Source organism: Chelonia mydas, chromosome 4, assembly GCF_015237465.2.
Source record: "Chelonia mydas isolate rCheMyd1 chromosome 4, rCheMyd1.pri.v2, whole genome shotgun sequence".
Taxonomy (NCBI): Eukaryota; Metazoa; Chordata; order Testudines; family Cheloniidae; genus Chelonia; species Chelonia mydas.
This window is the reverse complement of record NC_057852.1, coordinates 141,141,648-141,169,533: the sequence shown is the minus strand read 5'-3', so window position 1 is coordinate 141,169,533 and position 27,886 is coordinate 141,141,648. Positions and strand designations below refer to the sequence as shown.

Below are 27,886 nucleotides of genomic sequence, written 5' to 3'. Positions count from 1 at the left end.
GGGAATCTGGTTCGGCGGCCTTGGGGACGGGGCCCGGCAGCGTGGCGGGAGGGGGCGGGGCCGGGCCGGGAGAGCGGGCGGGGCGGGGCTTGGCGGGCTCGGGGGCGGGGCCGGGCGGAGGCACTCGGGGCGGGGCCAGGCGGAGGCACTCGGGGGCGGGGCCGGGAGAGCGGCCGGGGCTTGGCGGGGGCGGGGCCGGGCGGAGGCACTCGGGGGCGGGGCGGGGCCAGGCGGCCGGGGCGGGGCTTGGCGGGGGCGGGGCCAGGCGGGCCGGGCGGAGGCACTCGGGGCGGGGCTGGCGGCGCCGCTCGGTCGGCGGCTGGCGCGGCGCGGCGGGGGCATGGCCCGGGAGCGCAGGCGGCGCGGCGCGGCGGCCGGGCGCGGCCCGGAGAGGGGCGGGCGGGGCCCGCAGGCGGCGCGGCGGGAGCGCGGGGCCGCGGCGGGGCCGGCCCGGGCCTGCGCGCTGCTGGCGCTGCTGGGGCTGGCGCTGGGCGCCGCCGGCCTGGCCTACGGGCTCTACGGGCGCTGGCGGCTGGGCCGCCGCGTGGTCACCCCGCACCCGGCGCCGCGCGTCCTGCCCGCCGGCAGCAGCGGCCCCCGCGCCGCGCCCGAGCGCTTCTGGGGCTCCTACCGCCCGCACGTCTACTTCGGCATGCGGCCCCGCAGCCCGCGGCCGCCCGTGGCAGGTAGGGCCGGGCCGGGGCTCCCCCGCGGGGCGCGGCGCCCCTGCCCGGTCTCAGCCTCCCCCTCTCTCCCCTAGGCCTCATGTGGCTGCGGCAGGCGGCGGAGGCCCGGCTGCGCCACACGTGCGAGCAGAGCGACGGGCTGCCCGGCTACGGCTGGCTGCTGCACGACGGGCTGCGCTTCGGGGCGCAGGAGATCCGCGACCGGGGCCTCACGCTGCGCACCGAGTTCGTCAAGCGGCCGGGCGGGGAGCACGGCGGGGACTGGAGCTGGCGGGTCACGGCCAGGCCGGAGGTGGGGCCGCGGGAATGAAGGGCCTTGCCCGGGTCCCCAAGCGAGTCGGTGGCGGAGCTGCTGGGAATGGAACCCAGGAGTCCTGGGCTTCCCCCTCCCCCCGAGTCGCTACTGTCACCATCCGGCCACGTGTCCGCCCAGAGCTGGGAGTCCGGACCCCGGGGTGCTTCGTGCTGGCCCCTTCCCTGGTCCAGCGGAGCGATGCCTGGCCCGGGCCGTGGGGACTCCCTGCTTTGAGCCCCGTGTTTTCCCGATTGATTGGCGCACCGGGCCCCTTATGTTTTGTGGCGGTTCCTCTCCTGCCCCGGTCGCTGTCCCCAGAGAGCGTGGAGGGTTTCCTACTGTGGGTGGCTTCTCGTGGTTGCCGGGGTCTCAGGGGGGCTGCCCCCCGTGGAGCCCTGTGGCTGCGTAGGGGGGGCCTGGCGTCTGCAGGGGCTGAGCGATGCCCAGTGTCCGTCTCCCTCTCTGCAGAGTGCGGGCGACCAGAGCTCCCTCGTCTCCCTGCTCTTCTACGTGGCCACAGACGGGCAGGGGACGCTGCAGCCGCACCTGGAGAACACGCGGTTGGTGTCTGTGACCGGGACCTCGGAGGAACTCGGCCGTTTCAACATCACCTTCCACAAGCCCACCACAGAGACTGGGGAAGCCCTCAGATATGCCAGGTATCTCGGGGGGCTCAGAGCTGGGCGGGACGCTCCGGGCTGCTTGGGGACCAGGCTTTCCTAGGAGCGGGCGCTGTGGGGAGTGGGGCACCGGCTCCGACTGGGGCGCGTTCCCGGCTTCCCCTAGCCCGGCCTCCCTCCCTGGCCCTGACCCATCCTCTCCTGCAGCTATAACCACCTGGAGGCCTGGAGCCCCGGGCTGCACCGCCTGACAGACGTGGTGAAGAGCAGCCTGAGCAACCGCTTCGTTTACGCGGCGCCCGGCGAGGCCAAGCGCCGCTACTTCGCCGTGGACACGGCCCGGGCACTGCCAGGGGAGCCGGAGCAGGCTCCCCACAGCCACCTGCTGCTGCACCAGGTGACGCTGCCGCTGCCCTGCCGCGTGGAGGTGACCTTCGAGTCCGGCAGCTTTGCCGAGCGCCCCGGCTCGCTGGTGGGGGCGGCGCTGAGCCAGGAGCTGGCTGGGCACGTGGCCGCCTTCGAGCAGCGCTTCGAGGAGACCTTCTCCCTGGCCCGCAAGGGCTTCCCGCCCCAGCAGCGGCGCTTTGCCCAGGCTGCCCTCAGCAACATGCTGGGGGGGATGGGCTACTTCCACGGGCGCTCCGTCGTGCAGTCCGTGCACAGCCAGCACCCGCTGCCCTACCCCGAGGGCCCCCTCTTCACCGCCGTGCCCTCCCGCTCCTTCTTCCCCCGCGGCTTCCTCTGGGACGAGGGCTTCCACCAGCTGCTGCTGGCGCGCTGGGACCCGGCCCTGAGCCGCGAGGTCATCGCCCACTGGCTGGACCTGATGAACGCGGAGGGCTGGATTCCGCGGGAGCAGATCCTGGACGACGAGGCACGCGCCAAGGTGCCCCCCGAGTTCATCCTGCAGCACAGCGAGGCCGCCAACCCGCCCACCCTCTTCCTGGCGCTGCAGCAGCTGCTGGGGGAGCCGGGCCAGGGCCCTGCCGAGCTCTCCTACCTGCGGAGCCTCTTCCCCCGCCTGCGCACGTGGTACGAGTGGTTCAACACCACGCAGGCAGGGCCGCTGCCCTACACCTTCCGCTGGCGGGGCCGGGACCAGGACACCGACCTCTTCCTCAACCCCAGGACGCTGACCTCCGGGCTGGACGACTACCCCCGCGCCTCGCACCCCTCGCCGGCCGAGCGCCACCTGGACCTGCGCTGCTGGATGGCCCTGGCCTCGGCAGTCATGGCCGAGGTGGCCGAGCGGCTGGGCGAGCCGGCGGCCGAGTACCGGCGCATGGAGCAGGCCCTGAGGGATAACGCCCTGCTGGAGCAGCAGCACTGGGCCGCGCGGCTGGGCCTGTTCGCCGACTACGGCAACCACAGCCAGGCTGTGGGGCTGGAGCGCGAGAAGGTGGCTCCGGGGCCTGGGCAGCCCCGCCACCAGGGCCCGACCCCGCGGCTGGTGCGGGTGGTCCGCGAGCCCCCCCGGTTGCAGTTCGTGGGGGCCCTGGGCTACGTCAGCCTCTTCCCCTTCCTGCTGCAGCTGCTGCGGCCCGACTCGCCCCACCTGGGCAGCATCCTGGGGGACATGCGCAGCGACCAGAAGCTCTGGACCCCCTACGGCCTCCGCTCGCTCGCCCGCACCAGCCCCCTCTACATGAAGCACAACACGGAGCACGACCCCCCCTACTGGAGGGGGCCCATCTGGATCAACATGAACTACCTGGCGGTGCGGGCGCTGCACCATTACGCCAGCCTGGAGGGGCCCCACCAGCAGCGGGCAGCGGCGCTCTACCAGGAGCTGCGTGCCAACCTCATCGTCAACCTGTACCGCCAGTACCGGGAGAGCGGCTACCTGTGGGAGCAGTACAGCGACAGCACGGGCAAGGGCCAGGGCTGCTACCCCTTCACGGGCTGGTCTGCCCTGGTGGTGCTCATGATGGCCGAGGAGTACTAGGGGCCAGGCTGGGAGAGGGGTTCCAGCTACCAGCAGGAGGGCAAAGGCAGCCACCTCTGGGCTGAGCACTAGCATGCGGCGGGGGGGGGTGCCCAGGGCTGCCGGCTGGGAGTGGGGCGCTGGGTTTGCTGCATTACTGGGTTACCACGCGCTGCCCTGGCCTTTGCCCCTGCTAGTCTTTCTCAGGTGTTTTAATATGAATGTTCAAGGCTGGAGGGGTGAGGGGTCTCTGCACCTTCCTGCCCACCCCCGGCTGGAGGGGTCTCTGCACCTTCCTGCCCACCCCCAGCTGGAGGGGTGAGGGGTCTTTTTTTTTTTTTTTTTTTTAAAGAATAAAGCTGAGTAGCTTTACCTTCTTCTGGCTGCTGCCATCTCTGGGAATCAGCAGCTGGGGGTGGGGTGGACACAGCCAGCCATGGGGCACTCAGGGGAGGGGGCAGGTCACCCACGGCTGCTTGCGGGGCTAGAAGGGGGAAAGGGGCCTGTTGTGTTTAGGGCTACAGCTGCCACTGTTCCTGCACCTAGGGCTACACTGGGGCCTGGCAGGCCGTGTTGCCGGGAGGTTGCAAGGAGCAGAGGCCCAGAAGGGGGGGTGTCTCTTGTGCAGCAGGGAGCCCCCATCAAAATCCTGGGGCATGTTGAGGACCCATGGTGCTACTCCACCGCTGGTGACAGACAGCCTGGCCTGTGGGGGGGAAATCCAGCAGCCTCCTTCCCACAGCTGAGAGCCCCCAGTGAGCCCTCCAGCCAGAAGTAACCACTACTCCCCTCCCCAGGGTGGGCCCCAGGGCCTGTTCTGTACCACAGCCCTGCAGCACCTGCCTCACTCCCCTCCTTGGCTCGGGGGTTGTACCTTTGAACAGTCCTCCTAGCCTGGCAGGTGGGGGGGGCCCTCCAGGCACTCGGCCTGTCTGCTGCAGCATCCCTGGCCCTGCCCTCAGCTCCTCCAGGCAGGGAGCCAGCGGAGGGTTTTCCTCCTCAGCCTGTCACCACCACCGGAAAGTGTGTGCACGTGAGGGGGACACACGCAAGCAGCATCAGGCCCAAGCTAAGGCAGCTGTGTCCCTTCCACCCCCACGAGAAAGTGCCCCCCTTGTTTTCAAGCCCTGCCGTGACTCTGCTGGTCCTGTAGCACTGGCCGCCCTGCAATGGCCCTTTCACCGTGGTAGCTGGACTCCCTCCCCCTGGCTGCCCTGGCCCCACTCCCCCAGGCAGACAGGAGACCCCCCCCCACACACACAGCTTAGAGCCCAAGCAGCAGGATGAGGGTTTGCCTCTCCCCCCTCCCCCTGGCAGACTCTCACAGGCTGTAATTCCACATCTCTTTAATAATGAGAACTACTGTCCCCCAGAGCACAGACCCGCAGGCTGGGAGCAGAGCTGAGTGTGGCAGGCAGCCCCCAGCCAGGCCAGTCAGTTGCCTGCCCCCACCCCTCAAGCACCAGGTTGCCCTGGGGAAGGCCTGCTAGCTGCCCCAGGCTCCCCAAGAGCAGCACTTGGGGAGGGGGAGGGGGTGCTGGCAGGAATAATCTGATTCGTGCAAGTCCACAGAAATCCAGTCCCAGTGGGAACTCTACAGGGAGGGGAAGGACCCGGCCAGGGGCATGTGCCCTGGCAGGGCAGCGTTACACATGGTACCCAACAAATGACAGCAGCACGCAGAGTGAGGGACACACATCGTCTACAGAGAGTCAGTTTGGGGGAACACGCTCTCCCCAGGGGCTCCATGCCAACAGAGTCCACACCCCAGGGAGGGGTCAGTCAGCCACGTGGTGCTGGTGCAAATTGTCCCAGAGCCAGCACACAGCCCAAGCAGAGCTGGGGGCGGGACGGGTGGGACCCCACACTGCAGAGCCAGGGGCTGCCTGCCAGGGAGGGGAAGCCCACCCAGGGTGCTGGTGAGCATGGAGCCCCAACACTCCCAGTCACAATGGCTCAGGAGAGGGAAGGGCCCAGAGGCAGCTGCCCTGGCCCCAGCTCCACCTCGCTGCCTGGCATGAGGCGGCCAGGGGCCCCAAGGAACAGGAACAGCCTCTCAGCCCCACGCAGGTCTACACACCCCACATCCGAGGGCAGGATGCCCAGGCAGCCCACCAAACAGGGTAAGGGCAAGGGACAGAGACAGCCAGCACGCAGGGGCCAGAGCAGCAGCTCAGCCGCCTCGGCCAGGAGCACAGAGGTGGGGGCTGATGGGAACGGCTGCTCCAGCACCATGGAGGTTACGGGGAGGGGAGCTGGGGTCACAGGACAGGAAGCGGGGAGCTGCTGTCTGGGGCAGCCCTGGCCACGGGGTCAGCACCCAGCTCAGGGCTCAGACAGGCAGGGCAGGCGAGCCGGGCTCCTCACTGCCCCCATCGCTTTGGAGCCCACAGAGACTCTTGCGCTCCGAGAGCTGGGGAGACTCAGGCCCCACCTTGCTGAGCAGGTGCGTCTCCTCCTCACTGTCCTCCCCGCCCTCCTCCTCCTGGCAGCGCCCCACCTCAATACCCGAATCGCCCGTCAGGCGCCGGTGCCGGAAGTGCTCACTGCTGTCCCCCTGGGCCGCGCCCTCCTCCTCCCCCACGCACTCCTCCTCCTCCTCGATGTCTGAGCAGCGGTGGTAGTCAGCCTCGAAGAAATCCACGCTGGAGGAGAAGAGGGTCTGCTTGGCTGGGGCCTCGCAGGGGGCCGGCTCCTCGGGCAGCTCCCAGCTGGCGCCCGTGCCCGTGCTGCTGCTGCCGCCCTCCTCGCTGGGCGTGCTGGCCTGGCTGCGCTCCGTCTCCTCCGTGATCTGCACCGACAGCGACGTGCTGCTGGGGGAGGTGAGGCAGCTCGACTCGCACGAGCAGCTGGTGAAGTTCTCCGAGCTGGGAGACAGGGTCAGGGGACTGGAGCCCAGGCGGCTATGCGGCCCGCCCAGCTGGGCCAGGATGGTGCTGTAGGGGGGCGGAGGGGTGCTGGGACGGTGAGCCACCTCCTCGTAGGCGGGCAGCTTAAAGGAAGCCAGCATCCCTGGAGGGGAGAGAGTCACCTGAGAACCCAAAGGGGGCCAGCCACAACCACGGCCCTCCCCGCAGCAACCCAGCCTGCTTCCCACCCTGTGAGCCCAGCTCACCTCCAGGCCTTGGAGCTGCCCTTCCTGTCAGCCCCCAGTTGTGTGCTCCTGGCATTGCCCCCTCTGCCCCAGACAACCTGCCCCACAGAAACTGCCCCCCCCCCCCAATTGCATCTGCCCACCAGGCCACAGCCCTCCCCACCACCCTCACCCCACAAGCTACTGCTCTCACTGTGCTCCCCGGGCTGGCCGCTCCTTGGGGTCCAGCACCACGCCAGAGATTTCACACCTGAGCTGGTGAGGAAGCAGCCTCAGACCAGGGTGCTCCCCGCCCCAGTTCCTATAGCCCCTAGTGGAAGATCTGGTCCCATGCACTACTTTCCAGCAACAGCGGGGTAGGACCTAGGCTGGCTTTCCAGCTCAGGATCTGAGAGCCCCAGCAGGGCAAGCATGGCCCTGCCTGGGTGGGGATGGCCAGCGCCATGCACACATGGCCAGACTGCCCGAGCTGAGCTCCCACCCCAGCCCGGCAATCAGCGGGAGAAGAGCAGAGGCTGTGGGCACTCACTGAGATCCATCATGGAGGTGGGGTAGTTGCAGGCACCGTGGTAGGCGATGAGGTTGATCTCACGCTGCCGCTGCTGCTGCTGCAGGCGCAGTTTGGCGCGGCGGTGCCGGTAGGCGCAGCAGCAGCTGAAGAGGATGAGAATAGTCCAAAGGAGCCAGAACCCTACAGACAGGAGAACACTTGAGAACAACCCTCCTCCAGGAGCCACCTTCCTGCCCACAGCAGCCCCCAGCACCTCCTGCTGGGAGAGGCTGGGACTGGAGCAGCCAGGAGCTCCCCCCAATCAGTGCCCCGGCTCTGCTCCCTACAGCACCCCTTGCTTGGCCGGGCCAGGTCAGGAGCAGCCAGGAGCTCCCCACCAATCAGTGCCCCGGTCCTGCTCCCCACAGCACTCCCTGCTGGGCCAGGCCAGGGCTGGAGCAGCTGGGAGCTCCCCCCACAGCCAGCACCCCAGCCCTGCTCTCTGCCAGGAGAGGCTGAGAGTAACTCCCATCGAAGTTTCCATCTGGGAGGATTTAGTTGGGGATCGGTCCTCCTGAGGTTCCTTCCAACCCTGATCTTCTCCGATTCTATAAATAAGGATCCCCCAGAGGCAGGTGCTGGCCCCAACCCTTCAGCAGCCTAGTGCCGCGCCATCTCCTCCCCACTCACACCACAGCTCGTAGTAGTAGGTGCAGCATCCAGTCTCTCCGCAGCAGTGGCCTGTCTCACACACATAGGGCTGGTTCTTCACCCCTGGGCAGTATTCCCGGGCCTGCCGGGAGAGGACCTGGCATTACACTCCACAACCACCCCCCCAGTCCCCTCCCCACAGTGTGTGTCGCCCTCCCATGGCACTGTACCGGCACCCTATTAGGGGCCCAGGCCCTGCCGGGACATCTGCAGGGGAGCCCAGGAGCCACCTACGTTGCAGGTTGGTTGGCAGCAGGCTGAACGAGCCACAGCTCAGCAGCAGGCTCAGACAGACCCTGCTGATCTCCCTGCTCAGCTGCAATGGCTGAGGGTCTCCTAGCTGCATGATGCCCTGCAGCAGCGCTCCAGGACACAGGCCGGGCGTCCACGGAGCCTCTGGTGGAGCCTCTCACGCAACTACGGGCAGGGCCAGGCTAAGTCCCCCGAAGCGCACAGAGGGGTCAGGCTGACGCAGGTGCCCCACCCCGCCAGTCCCTCACCCCGAACACATACATTCCTCTATGGAGCCAGCATACCACCCCAGGGCGGCAGGTCAGCACTAACCTGCTGCAGCACCAGCTGCCACTGAGGGTGAAGTGTCCCTGTCTGGTTAAGGGGATCCCACCCACTGCAGCACCTCCTCTCTACACAAGACTGGAGCCAGGCACTCTCCCCAGGGGGCCCCTCTCTTCACCTGCACTTGGCTCTCCAAGGTCCCCTACGGAGCCTCTCTTCAGGTCGCATCATCAACATCCCTTAAGGGTGCCCCAGCGGGCTGTCCCGTTCTCTAACCTGGGGTCATGGCTATCTCCCTCCCTTTCCTGTAAGGAGTCTCCTCCTCATCCGGAGCAGTCCTGAGCCTTTTCAAAGCCTCTGAGACCTTGTCCACACAGACCTGCTCCAGTTTAATTTTAGGTGTGATGTGAAACCAATACAGGCCCAGTCTCCTGAGAGAGCTGCACCATTTGGATTAAAGGTGAGATTTTAAACTGATTTTGTCCAGCCAGTGCACAGTCCCGTATGAATGGTCTATTCTGGTTTAAATCAGGCTTATTGTGGTTTGGCTTAAGTCAGTCAGAAATCAACTGAACCTAAGCAGACACCAGAGTACCACTGTAGGAGGCAGCCCAGATCCCTAAGCTGGTTTCAAACCCTAAGTGAAGCCAGTGCAGTTCCCTGAAAAAGGTACAAGTCCCTACACAGATGCTCTTCGTTTGCTGTAAGAACAACTGGTTTTGATTTCGCTCCGGTCCAGTCTACACTGGGAAAGGCTTGCTGGTAAAGCCACACAGGGCAAACCCCGGAGGCCAGGGAACGTCTACTGGCCGAAGTACTGGCACGGCGTAACCAGGTCCCCAGATCCCATCAGGGGCATGGCAAAGGCAGGTCTGCGCTACCCCGGGGCTTTGCCAGGACACGAGCCATCAGCCCCCAGCAGCAGCGTCACTCTACCGGGGTCAGCCTGGCCTCGGGCCCGGCTCACGTCCCAGCCGTGTCTAGACCCAGACACGGCCCTGCCATGCTGGGGTCCCTGTGTAGGCGCATGGTGCGGACGGGAGCCCCCGGCCCTGCTGGGGGGGAGGATCAGGCCGGAGGGCGGGGGGGGATCAGGCCATGGGGAGATCAGGCTGTGGGGGGGGGGACGAAAGATCAGGCTGTGGGGGTCAGGCTGTGGGAGGGGGAGGGGTCGTGGGGGGGGGGAAGAGATCAGGCCGGGGAGGGGGTCAGGCCGGGGGCGGAAAGGAGATCAGGCCGGGGGGGGGGGGAAGAGGCCCGGGGGGAGCGAAGAGCAGAGCAGGCTGGGGGGGGGGGGGGGGGAGATCAGGCCGGGGGGGGGGTCAGGCCCGGGGGGTGTTTCTGTCACAGCCCAAAGGGCGGGGCGGAGGGGGAGGGAAGATCAGGTCGGGGGGGGGGGCGGAGGCCTGGGGGAGATCAGGCCGGGGGGGGTGTTTCTGGCACGGCCCGGGGGGGCGGGGCGGGGGAGGGGTGAGGCCCGGGGGGGGTTTCTGTCACAGCCCAAAGGGCGGGGCGGAGGGGGAGGGAAGATCAGGTCGGGGGGGGGGGGGGGGGGGGGGGAGGCCGGGGGGAGATCAGGCCGGGGGGGGGGTTTCTGGCCCGGCCCGGGGGGGGGGTGAGGCCCGGGGGGGGGTGAGAGAGCAGGCGGGGGGGGGTGAGGCCCGGGCGGGAGGAGCGGGGGGGGTGAGGTGAGGCCGGGGGGGGGTGTTTCTGTCGCGACCCGGCGGGAGGGGCGGCCCGGGGGGGGCAGAGCAGGCTGGGCGGGGGCCGGGCCGGGGCGGGGCGGGGCCGGCGGAAGCCCGGGCGGGGAGGGCCCTGGAGCCGGCCGGGGCCGGAGCGCCGGGCCCAGCCCCCGGTACCTGCTGCTGCTGCTGCCGGCCCAGCAGCGCGGCCCAGGCCCCCTCGGAGCCGCCGCCGCCCCCGGGCCGCTCCATGGCGCCGCCTACAGCCCCCCGCGGCCCCGCTCCTGCGCCGCCGCCCCGGCCCCCGCCGCCCGCCGCCGCCCCGGGCCCGGGGCCGCCGCCGCCATCCCGGCCGCCCGGCCCGTCCCCTCAGCCGCCGCCATCGCGCCGCCCCGCCCGCGCGCCGCCCTCGGCCAATCCGCTCCCGCGCGGCGGCCACCCGCCAATCGGCGCCGCTCCCCGCGCCCGGCCTCCGCCAATCAGCGGCAACCCACCTGCAGCCGCCCGCCCAACAACAGGAGACAAAGAGACCGAGACCCGCCCCCGGAGATGACTGACAGGAAGCTTGGCCAATTGAGATCGTATTCCCGCCTCTCCTAACGTGACTGCCAGCAGATCTGGCCAAACGCAGGGCTGATCTCGGTCTCGGGAGTGACTGACACATAAGACAACCAATGGAAGATGGACACCCGCCCTCTAGATGGAACTTAACGGGCACCTGCCCAATGGAAGGAGAGATCCACCCCCAAATTTTTACTGACAGGAGTTGTGACCAATGGAAACCGCACACTGGCCACTAGGAACGTGACTGACAAGGGAGTCAGCCAACAGAACCACCGGACAACCCTTTCGGGCACTAATAGCTACAGTGCGCCCTCTGCTGGCGGTTCCCGGCAGGCGGGGCAGGGGTCCGGTGCGGGGGGCGGGGCCGAGTGGGTGCGCGTGCAGTGTTGGGGGCGCTGTGCAATGGGACAGGCGGGGGTCTCGGTCCCTGTGCCCAGGGCAGGTGGGGGTCTGGGGCGCTGTGCAATGGGGCAGGCGGGGGTCTCGGTCCCTGTGCCCAGGGCAGGCGGGGGTCTCGGTCCCTGTGCCCAGGGCAGGCGGGGGTCTGGGGCGCTGTGCAATGGGGCAGGCGGGGGTCTGGGGCGCTGTGCCCAGGGCAGGCGGGGGTCTGGGGCGCTGTGCAATGGGGTAGGCGGGGGTCTGGGGCGCTGTGCCCAGGGCAAGTAGGGGTCTCGGTCCCTGTGCCCAGGGCAGGCGGGGGTTTGGGGTGCTGTGCAATGGGACAGGCAGGGGTCTGGGGCGCTGTGCCCAGGGCAGGTAGGGGTCTCGGTCCCTGTGCCCCAGACAAGGTGGGGGTCTCGGTCCCTGTGCCCAGGGCAGGCGGGGGTCTGGGGCGCTGTGCCCAGGGCAGGTGGGGGTCTGGGGCGCTGTGCAATGGGGCAGGCAGGGGTCTCGGTCCCTGTGCCCAGGGCAGGCGGGGGTCTCAGTCCCTGTGCCCAGGGCAGGCGGGGGTTTGGGGTGCTGTGCAATGGGGCAGGCGGGGGTTTGGGGTGCTGTGCAATGGGACAGGCAGGGATCTGGGGCGCTGTGCCCAGGGCAGGCGGAGGTCTGGGGCGCTGTGCAATGGGGCAGGCGGGGGTCTCGGTCCCTGTGCCCAGGGCAGGCGGGGGTCTGGGGCGCTGTGCCCAGGCACTGCTGCTGCACAAGGAGTCAGGGCATGTTTCTGATTGCCCAGGCTGCTCCATGCACAGGGCAGAGCAGAGGCTGGCCAGGGCCAAGTGTCTGGGGCAGAGGGTGGGGATGTCCCTTGGTGTTAGCACTTGGCCCAGTGCCCTCTGTACGGGCACTAGGCTCCTGCAAGTGGAGTCACTCACAGACCTCCCACCACTTCCAAACTATCAGGATCTGGCTACAGTCTAGTCCCTATTTCCCCTTCTGGGGCCTTCGGGCAGGCACCCAAACTTAGACCTCTGACCCCCTTCCCTGGGATGTGGGGCCCAGCAGGCCTTGACCCTGCACTCAGTGTCTCAGACTGCCTTGTGTCACTTACAGAGGCTCTCCCCGAGTTCCCTCCAACTCAGGATGTAAAAAGGCTGTCCGTGGGAGCCAGCTGAGGTCACTCAATCAGGGTGAACTGCAAACAGAACGGGGCAGACAAACCCCAAAGGCTGGTGGATATTTCAATATTTAGATTTTCCAAGCCAGCCCAAAACAGGCTCTGTATCACCTCCCTGGGTAGTCAGACGTCCTAAACAACGCAGTTCCCTTAAAGTGCCCGGCCTCAGGCCTCCATCCAGACACACATCAAATATATGATGATAAATTCTGAAAATGTTACTTCATCATATCAAAGAAAAAGTTCCCCCAATCCCAAAGGATCAGCCACACACCCAGGTCAAATGATAACTTAGATCTTACCCAAAATACATGCTTATAGCCAATTCTTATTAACTAAACTAAAATCATTATTTTTATTAAAAAAAGAAAAGAGAGAGAGGGTTGGTTGAAAGATGGATATACAGACAGACTTGAGTTCAATTTCTTGAGGTCCAGTTACATAGCAGAGGTGGTGAGTTTGTAGTTGCCAAAAGTTCTTTTCGAAATAGTCCCTAGGTTGAAGTGCAATGTCCATATTCAGGTGACTCATGTCAGTGACTGGGGATCTCAATTCTTATGGCTCAGGGTTTCCCCTTCTTGAAACCCAGAGCAGATCTGAGATGAAGAAGGATTGTGTCCCAGGGTTTTTATACATTTCCTGCAGCCTTTTTGGCTTGAGAGAATAAGTGTAATCGTCTGCCTCCCAACCATTCTGGCAATTAGCACAGGGTAATTTATCCCTTAAACAGTTCAGCTACAGGTTATCACAACCTTCAAAGAGACATATAGACAATGATACTATTTCACTCAAGTGTCTTCCTAAATGTTAGTATTCCTTTTTTGATCTTTGAATCAAAGCCATAGTAACAGACAAGACTTGTTTGCTGACGTCACAAGACCTGAGCCAACATCTACCCTTCTATCTCTAACCATGCAGGCTGCATTTCACAGCTCTATTCGTTTCCATCTCTTCCTAACCAGTCTTTAAAGTTTGGCCCTGGGTCAGGTCAGTCTGTGAGTTAATTAACTCTTTCTGGCCCTGTGTCACCTTTCAATGAGAGATTATATTACATTTCTAACGTCACAGGGGCACCTAGTTTGACCCGGTGCGGCCACAGGGCAGGAAAGCAAGGCACACAGCCTCAGCAGAGGGATTTCTTAACCCAGCCACTTTACCCAGAAAGCCCGGGAGCATTACAGCTCTTTGAAAACAACAGAAGGCCTGAGACATCCATCCCTCCTTCAGAGTCACGCTAGGCAGAGTCCCTTCTGCCCTCTGGCTCATGCAAGCCCTTCTTACAAGCGGCCACAGCCGGCCACCACCTCTGTGCCGTGTGCTCCCCCGCTGAACTTCCATCTCCCTGCTGGGCCCTTGTATGGAAAGACTGTTGTTCCATGGGGTGGGCCAGTGGTTGAGAGTTATACAGAGTGGATGCCTCCCACCCCCATGCATTCTTCATGGGGGCTCTGACTGCTGGTCCCTCTGAGGTGTTAAATACCTTTCCCAGGCAGGGCAGCCACCTAGACTGCAGCACAACAGGCTGGGCAGGTCTGAAGTAGTGCAGCCACAGCGCCAATATTTCAGCGAGGCACAGAACGCTTCACAAGTTGATACAGGCATATCCCACGCTGCCCCAGCTCCCGTCTTGGGATGTTCATGGCATAGTCAGGACTGGCCCCAGGAAAGCGCTGTCTCCTGAACAGATGAGCTTTACCCTTATTGTAGATTTCAGAGCAGCAGCCATCTTAGTCTGTATCCGCAAAAAGAACAGGAGGACTTGTGGCACCTTAGAGACTAACCAATTTTTTTGAGCATAAGCTTTCGTGAGCTACAGCTACAGATGCATCCGATGAAATGAGCTGTAGCTCACAAAAGCTCATGCTCAAATAAATTGGTTAGTCTCTAAGGTGCCACAAGTCCTCCTTTTCCTTATTGTAGAGAGGCCATTGTGCCAGCAGAGTAGAGTTCTCCTCCTCTCAGAGACGTAAGGGATCTCTTACCTTGAACTTGATTTGCAGTCCATGGGAAGGCAGTGCAGAGAACCAAGGACAGACCTGCTGGGCACAGTGCTAGGGAGATGCTTTGCAGTGTTCGGTAGCAGCTGGAGTTTCCTAAAGCTGGTGGCTTCACGCCCAGCGTTGCTGTGACGGGAGGTGACGCAGGCTTGTCTAACCAGGCCCAGGTCACTGGCCACCAGGATGGGACGGCGTCTCCTAGCCAGCCAGAGGGGGTAGAAACCTTTACTTGTGAGTGCTGTTTTGTGAGAGCTCAGTGTCAACGAGGAATCTAGGAGCCTTCTAAACTACAGACTGAACCAAACACTTGTGGGCATGAACTTTCCACTAACGGGGACTACGCCGTGGCTGCAAACTGGTCAGAGTGCTTCCCTCTGCCCGCCAGCATCACCTCCGTCTTGCTGGATTTCAGCTTCCGCCAGCTGTTCCTCGGCCTTGAGCCCATCTCATCCACACCTGGCGCTAGTGTTGTGGTCATGCACGATGATGGATAAATAACAGAGCTGTGTCTCACCTGCATATTGCTGTAACCAGCTCACTTCCCACCCCCCTGCGCCCCGTCGCCCGTGGGATACTGCTGTAGTGGTCAGGCCCAGGGTAAGGCACTCGAATGGTTTGAGTCCTTCCTGAAGAGAGATGGGAATCTGCACCTCCGTTGATAGGCCCCTCATCTGGGGGGTCCCACGGGGATCAATTCTCTTGGATATTAGGAAAAACTTTTGGATATTAGGAAAAACTTTTTCACTAGGAGGCTGGTGAAGCCCTGGAATGGGTTACTTAGGGAGGTGGTGAAATCTCCATCCTTAGAGGTTTTTAAGGTCAGGCTTGACAAAGCCCTGGCTGGGATGATTTAGTTGGGGATCGGTCCTGCTTTGAGCAGGGGGTTGGACTAGATGACCTCCTGAGGTCCCTTCCAACCCTGATATTCTATGATTCTATTATTCTTCCCGCTCCTATTAACGTCTACCTGCAGCCAGGTGAACGGGTCAGATGACACAGAGTCAGTGCCAGTAATACACAGATGACACAGCACTATTTATCCGTCCCCACACACGACCACAACACTCGCCCCGCTGGACCCACTGCCTGGGTGAGATCAGCTCCTGGCCAAGGAACCGCTGGGGGAAGCTGAAACCAGGTTCTCTTTGCCTCTAATACAGCCTCAGTCATGGGCGGCAGGTATCACAGGCCAGGGGAGGCTGAGTCTCCCCAAACAGCCCACCCACGCTCTGCCCCCAGGTACCCTCCTGCTGCCTGCTGGCAGTCTTCCCCTGTGGCCAGGCTGGTGCTTGTGGCCCGGGCAGCTGGGTCCAGCGCTCTGGGCTGGAGGTGCTCAGGCAGCCTGGGGCTGGGGAACTGGCAGCTGCGGGGCAGGGTGGGGGCCCTAGCCTCCTGGAGTTCACCTGCCCGCCATGGTCTCAGCGTAGGCTTGGAGAGATCTGGTGACGTCTTTGTGGTGAAATCAGAGTCACGGGTCTCGTTGCCGGGGAGGTGGGAGAGCTCCGGCCATGCCTTAGTGAGGGGATGGTCAGCGCAGGGCAGCGGCTGGGCTGTGATGTCCTCGACACTGACAGCTGGACCGCAGAGCAGGGCCCAGGCGTGACCGGCTGGTGGGTGGGAGCAGAGGTGACCTGCGAGCGTCCAAGGGAAAGGAGTGGGGAGACAGGGGCTTCTGCATCCGTGACCTCGTCCCCATGAACGGTGAAATGTCCTGGGACAGGTCTAGGCGATCGTCTGAGCAGGTCTCGGCGAGCGCTTCTGGGAAGCCTTTGCTCTGGGGTGGTCTGTTAACGAGCATAAAATCTGTTCGCATTGGCTCTGGTTTCTGTGCTTCGAGGACTTTTGTTTACCTGAGGTGCCTCTGTGGGATCTGACGTTTGCCACCTGCTGCCTTGTCCAGTTGGGGTCTGTGATGGGCCAAGCAGCCTGAAGGGGCGAGGTGTCACCCAGCCAGGGCTCGGAGCCAGGTCCCTGGAGCCCACCTGGGGAGCACCACCCCTGAAGGACTGCCAGGCTGCACCCCCCCACCACACACACAGCCAGCTTGGGCCCAGCCCCAGGGCTGCAGCAGCCAGAAAGTGCAGGGGAATCAGCTCTGTATTTAGAAAAGTTTCTGTCCTTCCTCTTTGCAAGGGGCCTTGAAACCAACATAAACTGCTGGGCAGGCCACACAATTGGGGAAGGAGGCCGTAGGACAGGGAGAAGCCCATGAGGAACTTCAGAGCCAGCCAGGGAAGGGGCAGCACCTGGCAGCTGGGATCCAGGGCTGACAGATGCAAAGTAAGGCACATTGGAGGGTTTAATCTGACCTCCTCATGCACCTTCTGAGGGCTCAGTTCTCGGGGCAGGACCTGCTGGCAGTGGCCGACGGGCTGTTGGGGTGCAGAGAGACTGAGGGGGGAGGATAATAGGCAAACCGGTCTCGTGGCAGTCGATGAACCGATGGGCCGCCCTGCCCTGGGGTCCAGTTCTGGTCAGGCCAGCTTGGGGAAAGGACAGAGCAGGGTGCCACTGAAATCAAGGTCTCTGCAGGAAGCAGAAAAGGAATGGCCGTGTCACGAGCCCCTCCCCTGCTACCCCCGAGAGGGGATGAGGTTGGTTAGGAAGGACAGGCAGATGGCAGCCGGGGAGAGGCTGAGCTCAAGGTTAGCTCACGAGCGTTAAGGATCCACCTTGTTAACCTGCATCTGCGCCAGGGACCGGGTGAGGGCCGGGGTCAGCTCAGCCCCAGCCATCCCTGACCACTTGGAGACCCTAACTGCGGGACAGGAAGATGCTTCTCCTTTGAACAGGTTGGTCCATAACAGTCCAGTGGGGGCAAAGGGAACCCCCTCGCATCTTCTTGCGAAGAGCTGACCTGGCACCCTAGAGACAGGAGCCTTGGCAAGGGGGCCAGGTGATCTGCTGCTGTGTGGCCATTCCTAGAGGTGAAGGCCCCAAACCCTCTGATCCTCCCACAGCTCTGCAGGCGGAAGGGGAGCCTGCTACGCTGGAGGGTAAAACTGTTTGTTCTGAATGCTGGACGCACCTGTGTTATTGTAAGGTCCCCATTAGCACCAGGGCTGCCAGCCCTAAACCCGAAAGCTACACCCCAAAAGTTAAACGGACTTTCCACACCGAGTGCTCTGCCCAGGGTCACTGGGCGCCGGCGAGTGGGCACAGGCGCTGCCGGCCCAGGACGAGGGGAAGAGTGAGGAATTGCAACTCCAGGACGAGACTTCATGTGCACAAGACCGCGACTGTCCTGGGACAAGCTCAGAGCACGAGGTGGGAATCCCAGCCTGGGCCACAGGCCAGAACCCTGCTTCGTGCCTGTCACCAGACACTGGGGCACAGCAGCGGGAGACACGAGAAGAGTGAATGACGCTGGGCGAGTGACCCTGGCTACATCTCGGCTCTGGGATCAGGCCCCACAGCCTCTGCCTTGCCCCACAAGACTTACTGCCCTGGCCGCTCCCCCAGAGGCTTGATGACGAAATCAGGGTGCTCTGGAAACGTCCCCTGGGACCTGGTGCGAGGGGCTCTGGAAGTGGGGTGGCCGAGGTCACAGGCTGGGCAGCCTTTCCCCCTCTGCATGGGGGCAGAGACTGGTCTGCTTTCACCAACAGAACCCAAAAGCCCAGCCCCGAGATCAAAGAGAGGCTCCCACCGGCCCACGTCAGGGAAGCGAGAGATGTTCCTTCTGTACTGTGGGGTTTAATGAACGTTACAGGTAACGAACCCCCGGCCCCAAGGAGAGCATGAAGGGGCCCTGCAGGAGGGTGACGAGCAACACCCAGTCTGCCCTGCAGCATCCCACCAAACACGCTCCCACCTTCCCGTGCACAAACATGGTGGTCTGAGCTCCTGAGAGCTGCAGCGAGGAGACAGCGAGCCAGGCCCAGGCAGCCATGCCCTGACGGTCTTGGGGCAGCCCAAAGCCCACTCCCTGGAGAAACATCCCGTCCCCCACAAGCTCCGCCAACTGCTTTGACCCCACTTGACTGCCTCCCTGCATCAATAGTTACTGCGTGGGTGGCCCCCCTGCTGCCACTCACACATCTCCAAGGGCCTCCCCCGGCCCCACAACACCTGCCCTGGGTGGGAGGGGCTCTCTGAGCCCATCCAGAGACTTTCTCCCCAGCCAATGGGGCTGGCTGATTTACGTCTCCTGTACTGGGGCAGAGCAGAGCAAACAGCCCCTCGGTGTATGGGCCCAGTCAGCCCTTCCACTGACAGCTGGAAGAAACCACCCACAGCCCTCCCTCCCCCAAACACAGCAGAGCTCAGCACTGCAGGCAGGCAGACGCCGAAGGGTGGGATACGCCTCCTCGTGGCAGGGCCTGGTGACACCACGCAGCCGAGCCCAGTCCCAGCTCGTGCCGTTTCACATCCCTCCCAGTCACCAGGGCGGGTGGGAGAGACACGGGGAGGCCAGGCTGCATGGAGCCACCTAAGCTGCACTGGGGCCCCCTGGTTGGCCTGGGGCAGACAGGCCCGGGGCAGACAGGCCCAACCCTGCGGCGACTCTGGGCTCAGACATGACTCAGCTTTCAGGGAATGAGCTAGTCCTAGTAGGGGTCCCGGATGCCAGGGTCCTCAGCTCATAGTCATAAGGGTAGCAGCTGCATCCTGAGCTCATGGAGAGCGAATATCCCCCCTGGGCCTCCCTAGAGGGACACAGGGATCTTCAGCCATGCCCTCGAAGAGGTTGAGCCCGGCAGCAAGGGTCAGCGCCTGGAGCCCTAGCCGACTGCCTCCTGCAGCTGCAGGTTCTTCTGGTAGCAGGCAAAGCTGCAGAGGGGCACGCCGGTGCGAGAGCAGGAGTAACGCTTGCGGTTGGGGCAGCCGCTGACCCCGCAGGTGGTGGGTGCGGGCCCGGGCGGCAGCGTGCAGGGCAGCAGGGGCAGCGTGACCCCAGGCGGGAAGGACACGGTGATCCGGTCCGCGGTGTTGCAGTAGCGGATCATGGGGCACGGGGCCGGCTTGGCCTTGCGCTCCCGCAGCGTCTTCACCTTGGCCTTGTTGGTCTTGGTGAGGCGCTCGATGGTCTGGTTCTTGTTCTCCTCCGCCTTCTTGGCCGCCTGCAGGCGCCGCTTGCGGGCTCGCTCCTCCCGCTTCACCAGCATCTCCTCCGTCATCTCCTTCGCCTTGTAGCCCATGGGCAGCTCCAGGAGCGGCTGGCTCTGCTGCTTGTGCAGGAGAGCTTTCTGTGGGGGGCACAGAGCAAGAGGGACGGTCAGGCTGAGGGGGCTTTCCCCGCTGGGGGAGGGGCTCCAATCCAGCCCTGGCTGGGGGGAGATTGGCTGGCTTTGGGGAGTGTGCGTGTGTCAGGGCCTCCCTGTGCAAGGAAGGCAGGGAGCCCGGCGGGACATGGGGCTCTAAAGCCCCACGCATGGGAGAGCTTTGGGCACAGGGGATTCTGTGCTACCCCGGCTGCTCTCTGTACCAAGCAGGCTGCTGCAGCCACAACCCCTGCACATGTCTCAGCCACCGCCCTGGACACATGGGCCACCTGCAGCCTTCCTAGGCCACATGGGAGGGAGGGACTGACCCCTACAGGAGCAGCTCCCAGTCTGCACAGCTCAGGCTCCCAGCCCCCTCACCTGTCTGGCCGTGAGCAGCGACTCATCCACCTCCTTCTTCAGCTCGCCATTGTCGTCCAGCTCGCCCTTCTCCAGCGCATCCAGCCAGCGCTCCTCCTCCTCGTCCTCGCGGGCAGGGAAGCAGCTCTCCGAGTCCAGGTCCGGCAGGGGCGATGGGTCCAGGTTACTGTCTTCATCTGCGCAGCCCCAGGAGGGAGACACAGTGTTACCACCTGTCCTGGGCCCCCTGTAACTCCCAGTGGCTGGCCTGCTCCCAAGAGACTGTTCTCTCCAGGGGCGGATGCCCAACAGACCCCTACTAGGACCTGGCTTTACACCTCCTCTGGCCCCTGGGCATTGGATCCGTCTCTGGCTCCCACCAGGGGAAACCCCAGAGCATGGCAAAGCTCAGTCCTGGCTCCCCGGGCAGCACCCACAGCCTCACCAGCCAAGCCGGAACAGAGTCAAGGGAGCAGCCTCTGGCCTTCCAGAGCAGCCCAACACGGGGGAGAAGCTGGGGTCCCCCAAAGCTGTTTACAGCTATTTTGTTACTGCCTATGGGAGGGAAACAAGAGCACTCAGAGCTTGGTCGGGCGAATGTGGGACCACCTGATACCTCCCTGCCCCAGGGCCTCACCCCACCCCAGGGCTCCCCCCAGCCATGCGGCTGCCCCAGGAGCCCCTCCCCACCCTTATCAGGGGCTGGGCTTCCTTGCCTGCTATTTGGGAATGCTGCAGAGCTGCACAGCGAGGATCTCCCCCTTTAGCACTCACCCAGCCAGGCCCGATACTGCTCAATGGGGACCCCCTCCATGGGCTCGTCCTCGTCATCCACGACCATCAGGGGGGAAGGCGAGCGCGGCACCTCGGGGATCACTGTGAAGGTCGGCACACTGGAGAGACAGCCCAGACCCTGCCCGTTAGGTTGGAGCAGAGCTTGCTTGCCCACACAGAGACCCACACTAGGATCTCTGGGCTTGCATCTACCCGCACAACACCAGCATTGGCCCCTGTAATGGCTCCAGGGCAGAGGGCCCATTGGTCTGTTCTGGGGAGGTGGGAGGCAAGGTGGGGACACAGGGCGAGGGGGGCCTGCTGATCCGATAGGGCCTGGAGGGAGAGACCTGGCTGGTCTGACCCGGGCACGAATCCTGGCCCTGGTCTGCTCACTACAGCGAGTCCTATTTTGAAATATAAGCCTTGGCCCCAAAAATGTCACACATCCCGTCCAGTGCCCCCATCACCCAGAGCGGACGCTGGGGCTCCCCTTACCTCTTGGTGCCCAGAATCTGCCCCCCCAGCTTGATTTTAAGCTTGAGCTGGGGCTTGGGGAGCAAGGGGCTGGACTCCAGGGTCTCGGCGGAGAAGCTGGTGCCCCCGGTCTCGTGGTGATGCCTCTTCTTGTGCTTCTTCTTGTGCTTCTTGTGCTTCTTCTTGTGGGAGCCGGGCCCGCCGGGCTCGTCCTGGTCTGGGGACACGCATAGTCACCTCACCGGCCTGGGGCGTTCCCGGGGGGCTGGCCACAGGCCGAAGGGATGAGCTGCCCTTACTCCCCAGGGGAGGGAGTGAGACCCACCAGGCCCCTCCCGGCTCCTCTGCCCCCTGTCCCGCTCCCGCCCCAGCTCCTGCTTGGCTGGCTGGGGGCCCCATGGCTGGGGCAGGGAGCAAGCGCAGGCCCTATATAACCCCCCGGTCCCGCTGAGCCCCCCGCCGCCCGCCGGTCCCCAGACCCCGCCCACTTCCCCCCCAAGTGCACCAGGCCCCAGTCCCTGCCCCCCCCGGCCGCTCCCCCCTACACCTCCCCCGGGCCCCAGTTCCCGCCCACTTCCCCCCCAGCCCACCGGGCCCCAGTCCCCGCCCCCCCCCCCGGCCGCTCCCCCACACCTCCCCGGGCCCCAGTCCCCGCCCACTTCCCCCCCCAGCCCACCGGGCCCCGGGCCCCGCCCCCCCCCGGCCGCTCCCCCCACACCCCCCCCGGGCCCCAGTTCCCGCCCACTTCCCCCCCAGCCCACCGGGCCCCAGTCCCCGCCCCCCCCGGCCGCTCCCCCCACACCTCCCCGGGCCCCTGTCCCCGCCCACTTCCCCCCCAGCCCACCGGTCCCCGCTCCCGCCCCCCACCCACCGGTCCCCGCCCCCCCGGCCGCTCCCCCCACACCTCCCCGGGCCCCTGTCCCCGCCCACTTCCCCCCCAGCCCACCGGTCCCCGCTCCCGCCCCCCCCGGCCGCTCCCCCCACACCCCACCCGGGCCCCAGTTCCCGCCCACTTCCCCCCCCAGCGCACCGGGCCCCGCTCCCGCCCCCCCCACCGGTCCCCGCCCCCCCGGCCGCTCCCCCCCCCGGGCCCCGGGCCCCCCTCCAGACGCTCCCCCCTCGCCCACCGGGCCCCAGTCCCCGCCCGCGCCCCCCGGCGGCCCGAGACGTTACTGCTCGGAGAGGGGGGCCCCGGGCCCCAGGTGCCAGCAGCGGGGGGGGTGGGGGGACCGCGCTCGCTCCTCACCCGCCTCGGCCCCCTCCATCCTGCCGCCCCCTCGCCGCCACGCCTTGCTCATCGGGCCCGGCTCAGCCACGGGCCGGCAGCCCCGGGAGGGCTATTCCCGACGGACCCGGCTCCGCTTCCGCCCCGCACAGCGCTCAGGCGCGGACCGTTCCCACCTGGCCAGCGGCCATCTTTGTTCGGGGCGCAGTCCGCCGCTAAAGGGCTCCCCCTAGAAACACGCCCCGGGCACTTTGTGACCGGGCCAGAGAAAAGGTCCGGGAAGAGCTGCCCCAGTGGGGTGTGTGGCCTGCGCACTAGTGAGCAGCACCGGGGTCCTACAGCCCCCAAACCCAGCCAGGCTCCGTCCCACTGGCAGCCAGTACAGAATTCCCCCTCCCACACTGTCCCAGCCAGCAGGAGCCTCCCCCCCTCCCTGGCTTAGGGGGTGTGACCCATTCCCCGCCCCCGGGGACTGGCAGAGCCTGCTTCCAACACAGCCCGCTGCTGGCGCTGCTCCAGGGCACGTGGGTTTGGTGCCAGGGGGTTGGGGAGCTGCCTCCTGCACATGGGGAGCTACTGAGCTGGTGAAAGGGAGAAGAAGAGACTAGATTGTCAGCTGTTCTATGCTGGTACAGTGCCTGGCGCGAGGGAGTCCTGCTCCGTGATGGGGCCCACACATCACCGCAGCGCAAATAATAAGTAACGATAAAAGGGCACTGGACTGGGACAAGGGATCAGGTGGGATTCCCACCCTGGGACTTAGGAGTTCAGTTCCTGGCTCTGTCCAAGACTCCCTGTGTGACCTCGGCTAAGTCACTTAGACTCACTGTGCCCCAGTTCCCGCCTGTGCAATGAGGGTAGCCCTGGCCTGCCTCCATTGCGAGGCTCATATCATGCTGATAGGGCCCGGGGAAGTGCTTAGATAGGGAGAAGGGCAGCAGAAGGCACAAGTCTCCCCACCCTGCAGGCAGAGGCCCTAGGAATAGGGTGAGCAGATTTGCAAAGAGGACTGTAGTGGGGGAGAAGGGGCATGGAGGGCAGCCAGTGCAGTGCTCGCTTTCACTGGGTGTGCACTGGGGGGGCCAGCGGCTTCTCTAGCATTGGAAGGAGTGGGGGCAACGCAACTGGGGGTGCATGCACAGAAGCATCTGATTTCACTGCCTTAAGCAGCTAATGACATGAGGGGAAGGATAGTCCAGGGCTATGGGCATTAGCCTGTGAGGCCTGGGGTCAAGTTCCTGCTCTGCCCCAAACTCCCTGTGACTTTGGTACGTCGCTTGGTCTCCCTGGGCCTTGGTTGCCACCTGTAAATTGGGGGAAGAGCGTGAGGATGAATTTGCTAAGAAGATTGCAGGGTGGCCAGCTGCCCGGTAATGGAAATGAGGGGCATTCATTCACCCTGCCCGTGAACCAAGGGTCTCCCTTGGCCAAATGCTGTCCCCACGTCTGCTTGATGCAGTGTTGTTGGAATGGAGCTGTGCAAAGGGACCCAGCATTTCTAGTAGGTGTTGACACTTCGGCCTTCCTGGGGCAGTGCGTCTGCACTGGGCATAGGCCCTCCCATGTAAGGGTCAGTCTCCTGCCCCCTTACTGCTGACTTGCTTGTGATCGTTGGTCCTTCCCCCAGGTCTTGTGTTGCCTGATTACATCCTTCCCAGAGGGTCCAAAGTCTCCCCGTGCACACTCCTAGCTCCCTCCCTTGCCTCCCATTCAACACAGGCAAAGTCCCTTCCACCCTCCTGCTCTGACGCACTGGATGAAGGGCCAGCGCTCCCTCGGTGTGTCCCATGTGTGCCGCTGCCAGGCCAGATGCCAGATCTTGCCCAGGCTGTGGGCATTAGCTAAGGACTGGCAGTGTCACAGCTGGAGCCCAGTGCTTGCTGGGCACAGGCCCACCGGCTGTAGAGCACTAGGCATGTTCCCAATATTGCAGAAATCCCCACGCATACAATTTTGTTAATTTATAGGGGCGGCTGCTCCGCGGATTTTCCATCAAGGCACTGAGATTGGAACCATTAGCCTCCAGGCCAGCCTCACACAGCAACCTGCCCCCACCTCACCCCCCAGGAATTCACAGCCCTTAACTCTGACGGTGAAGATCCCCCAGATTAGGCACAATTAGTTAAGGGTGCAGGCGATTAACCACTCCAACAAACTCCCAAGGGAGGTGGGCGATTCTCTATCTTTTGATGGCTTCAGAGCCAGACTGAATACCTGTCGCAGATCCTCCTGCACCCCCAGCCTGGCCACCCATTAGGACTGCTGTGAGAGGAATCCAGGTCTCTGTGCTCTGGATACCCTGGGGTATGTTATGCTTCTGGGGCCTGGAGTCCCGCCACTGCCCCAATCTCAGGGTCCTCAGGCACATTCTCCAGGTGCAGACCCTCTGGGTGTTGAAACCTGCTGTCGAGCACTTCTGGGTGCAGCACCGACTCTTCAGACTCCCCGGTACTTAAACACACCCCTGCCCCAAACTCCACCCAAAGGTGTGACGGTTCTGGTCAGTTTCACTCTCGGGGCAAGCGGTAGTTGTGAAGCAGTCAACACACACTCACACTTTGCACAGTCTAACACATTTATTCTCTTTTATACTTAATCATGGAAAGCACAGGAGAGCACAGATCATACAAAGCAATAAACACTAAATGCATGCCCCTGCCTCAGTTTCCTCACCACTCCAGGGCATTCTCTGGGCTAGGGCATGAGTCCCTTGGGTTGTCCAGAATTACTGGGGCCATCTGGGCTCAGGAAAACCTGCATGCCTCTGCTGCCCCAGGAAGCTGCTCTCCGCTGGGTGATCTCTCCCTCCTGGACTGAAGAAAAGATGCCCCCCAGCGTGTTCCTGACTGTGTGTTTCTTGATTTAACCTCCCCTTGGTCACCTGGTCTCTTTTGCATCCGATGAAGTGAGCTGTAGCTCACGAAAGCTTATGCTCAAATAAATTGGTTAGTCTCTAAGGTGCCACGAGTCCTCCTGTTCTTTTGCGGATACAGACTAATACGGCTGCTGCTCTGGAACCTGGTATCTTTTGTTCTACTCCTGGTAAGTTTCCACGGCTCCTCCCTTCCCCCTCCCCCAGAGGAACCGCTGAACTAGGCTTTCTAAGGATGCTGATGATTTTTGGAATAACCTTTGTGAGGTCGAAGTGCCGCGTCCGCATTGTTTCCCTTTGTGCCTGTCGGGGGGTACAGGCGTCAGGCCCTGCCCGCGGGCCTGGAGCCGCACACCTTACTGCTGACATGGCAGATTTCCGTCACACAGCTCCACAATCGCAATCCGAGTGTGTACCTGGTACGTCCTTAGCCCCAGGTCCTCACCAGGCCCCCCTGGAAGATGCTTTCGCGCAGCCCGAGCTCCTGGGCTCACTGCACGGGCAGGCCTGTGCGACACAGGAGGCCAGGCGAGACGAGCGAACGGTCCCCGAAACGCTCCGGTGGGCGTCAGCCTGTGAGCGGCTGTGCCAGGCTGAGTCACAGCGATTCATGAACTGGGGGAGCTCACAGGGCGAGCTGGCGTGTCTTTTCAGTCAAACCAGGCCATGACTCAAGAGACAACAGAGACAGACAGACGGACAGATGGGGCAGCATGAGGAACCAGCGAGGCAAGGCAGGCCAAGCACTGCTCTCAGCTAAGGCTTGTCAAGTTTTGTACAAGCACCAGGGCAAAGGAGAGTTGAATGGGGGGACTCAGAGGGCAGAGCGCCCCTCTCCCACCCCACCCCCCGTAGCACCCCCACCCCCCAGCACTGTGCCTAAACTGCCTGGGAGGGGAGAGCGCCCCCTACTGGACCTCTCCCCCACACTGCCGGAAACACCTTGGATTGTCCCTGGAGTTGCCCATCCAGGCACTGACCCAGCCTAGCTGGTGAGATCTGAGACACTCACAGCCCAAGGCAACCTGGCAGCTTATACAGCCCCGGAGCCAGCTGCTGTCGGTGTAATGGTGCAGCCTTCGCCTGCCCTCCCCCAGCTCCTATGCAGGGCGTTGTGAAATGCAGGGGGGAGCGGAGTGGTGGGCAGGGCTAGCACAGTGCCGGGGGTGGGGGCGGGGGGTGGTTTCTGCTCCTCCCAGCCCAGGATGCTGGATTTTCCCCTCCATGGCTGGTATCACAGGGGGCCTATTCAGGGAGAGCTTTTTCCCCCCGGGGGTTTCACAGCTTTGTGGAGCTGCCGTGTGGCCAGCAGGAGGAGCCATGGGCAGGAGGCAAAGAAAGGGAATAGCCCCTGAGGCTGGAATTTTTAAAGATGCCCTACTTCACCATGTTCCTTCCTGTCCCTGGCAGAGCTAAGCTCATGCTTGGGAGCCCTGGCATGGCTGATCCTGACAATTGCTGCCCAGGAGCATCTAGTCCTCTTGGAACCCTGTTAAGCAATTTGTTTCAGAGAGAGCCTGTGGCAGTGAGTTCCACAGGTTAATGATATATCGCTGTGAGCTGGCAGGGTCAGCAACACAGCCCTGCTGCAACCAACCATCACTCAGGGAGCTGTCTTCCCCAGGGGCCCCCCAGGCTTCCGGAAGGCTCAACCCTCCCCACCCCTGCCCCACTGCCATTACTGTTTCTGTTGCAGTGGGTGCATGGGCCAGAGCCAGGGTCAGGCCCCGTTGTACAGGGGGCTGCACAGACCCAGAGGCACAGTCCCTGTCCCAGAGAGCTCCCAGGCGAACTAGAGTAAAGGCCAGAAATGGGTGGAGCGAAGGATGGCCGGGCCGGGGGCTCTCCGTGCAGCTCGGGGAGAGCCACCCAGGCTGGTGTGCGCTGCTCCAGGCCCCTCAGCCCCGGAGAGAGAGGAAGTGCAGGGAGCTCAGAGAAGCGCCACAGAGCCGCGGAGGTTGGGTCAGTGCCCGAGGACAGATTAAAGGAGCTAAATCTGTCTGGCTTGGCACAGAGGGGACATGCGAACAGTGAGCAAACATGTGAAGTGTGTGGGTGGAAATAGGAACTATGGTGTGTGCAGACATAGTGCATGTCACGTGTGCAAACGTGGTGTGTGTACAAAGCTCTTTGTGTGTGTGTACCAGGGTGTTACATGTGGGTATGTCCAGGCATGTGGTGCGTACACACACACGGGGCGTTTGTGTGCTGGTGCCAGGCCTTCTAGTCTGGCACTGCAGGGAGGAGGAGTGGGACAGGGGGCCCCTACCGAGCCACTCCAGCCATTTCAGGAGGGGGGGACAGGGGCACAGGGCTGTGCAACCTTGGGCAGAGCCAACCCAGGAATCAGCCCATTGGGGCCACAATGTCTTGGCCAATTCCATACCCGAGTGTGCAGGGGGGGCAGTCACCAACAGACACACACTGGTGTACACACATGCATGGGTGTAGCAGGCATCCATCTACGCGCACAGGCATGCAGGTACACATGGGCCCACATCCTGGCGTGCACCCCCCGTGCACTCACATGGGCACACACACAGGTACCCTGGCACACCCACACACATACGTCCCCCTCACAATGACACACTCACCTCCCCATGCACTCACATGGGCACACACACAGGTACCCTGGCACACCCACACACATACGTCCCCCTCACAATGACACACTCACCCCCCCATGCACTCACATGGGAACACACACAGGTACCCTGGCACACCCACACACGTACGTCCCCCTCACGATGACACACTCACCCCCCCATGCACTCACATGGGAACACACAAAGATACCCTGGCACACCCACACACATACATCCCCCTCACGATGACACACT

General features: G+C 63.6%; 3 protein-coding genes across 4 annotated transcripts; 1 reads left to right on the top strand and 2 right to left on the bottom strand.

The window, feature by feature from the left end:
* The first annotated feature begins 474 nt into the window (after positions 1-474).
* MOGS (mannosyl-oligosaccharide glucosidase) lies at positions 475-3,805 on the top strand. Its single transcript, XM_043545042.1, has 4 exons — positions 475-686; positions 761-978; positions 1,450-1,640; positions 1,809-3,805. Exons 1-4 carry the CDS (start codon positions 653-655, stop codon positions 3,544-3,546), a joined length of 2,181 nt encoding a protein of 726 aa, XP_043400977.1. The 5' UTR covers positions 475-652; the 3' UTR covers positions 3,547-3,805.
* A 1,049-nt stretch (positions 3,806-4,854) lies between these two features.
* On the bottom strand, positions 4,855-10,309 carry WBP1 (WW domain binding protein 1). 2 transcript variants are annotated; one of them, XM_043545046.1, is made up of 4 exons: positions 10,196-10,309; positions 7,800-7,908; positions 7,149-7,310; positions 4,855-6,537 (listed from the first exon to the last, which is right to left on the bottom strand). In XM_043545046.1, exons 1-4 carry the CDS (start codon positions 10,268-10,270, stop codon positions 5,858-5,860), a joined length of 1,026 nt encoding a protein of 341 aa, XP_043400981.1. In that variant the 5' UTR covers positions 10,271-10,309; the 3' UTR covers positions 4,855-5,857. The 2 variants fall into 2 exon arrangements, with proteins under 2 accessions (XP_043400981.1, XP_037754523.2); XM_037898595.2 differs by having other exon boundaries at positions 7,800-7,902; positions 10,196-10,296.
* A 7,501-nt stretch (positions 10,310-17,810) lies between these two features.
* INO80B (INO80 complex subunit B) lies at positions 17,811-22,393 on the bottom strand. Its single transcript, XM_037898527.2, has 5 exons — positions 22,196-22,393; positions 20,971-21,166; positions 20,473-20,591; positions 19,720-19,895; positions 17,811-19,323 (listed from the first exon to the last, which is right to left on the bottom strand). Exons 1-5 carry the CDS (start codon positions 22,245-22,247, stop codon positions 18,859-18,861), a joined length of 1,008 nt encoding a protein of 335 aa, XP_037754455.1. The 5' UTR covers positions 22,248-22,393; the 3' UTR covers positions 17,811-18,858.
* Positions 22,394-27,886: the final 5,493 nt, after the last annotated feature.

Excerpts from the sequence above, each read along its gene's own strand:
- INO80B (XM_037898527.2), bottom strand. The coding sequence starts at position 22,247 with ATGAGCAAGGCGTGGCGGCGAGGGGGCGGCAGGATGGAGGGGGCCGAG. Across the intron at positions 21,167-22,195 it reads GATGGAGGGGGCCGAGGCGG|ACCAGGACGAGCCCGGCGGG; the intron begins GTGAGGAGCGAG and ends GCGTGTCCCCAG. Across the intron at positions 19,324-19,719 it reads CGCTGCTCACGGCCAGACAG|AAAGCTCTCCTGCACAAGCA; the intron begins GTGAGGGGGCTG and ends TGCCCCCCACAG.
- MOGS (XM_043545042.1), top strand. The coding sequence starts at position 653 with ATGCGGCCCCGCAGCCCGCGGCCGCCCGTGGCAG. Across the intron at positions 979-1,449 it reads GGGTCACGGCCAGGCCGGAG|AGTGCGGGCGACCAGAGCTC; the intron begins GTGGGGCCGCGG and ends CCCTCTCTGCAG. Across the intron at positions 1,641-1,808 it reads GAAGCCCTCAGATATGCCAG|CTATAACCACCTGGAGGCCT; the intron begins GTATCTCGGGGG and ends CCTCTCCTGCAG.
- WBP1 (XM_043545046.1), bottom strand. The coding sequence starts at position 10,270 with ATGGAGCGGCCCGGGGGCGGCGGCGGCTCCGAGGGGGCCTGGGCCGCG. Across the intron at positions 7,909-10,195 it reads GCCGGCAGCAGCAGCAGCAG|CGGCAGGCCCGGGAATACTG; the intron begins GTACCGGGGGCT and ends CAGGTCCTCTCC. Across the intron at positions 7,311-7,799 it reads CTACTACTACGAGCTGTGGT|GGTTCTGGCTCCTTTGGACT; the intron begins GTGAGTGGGGAG and ends TCCTGTCTGTAG.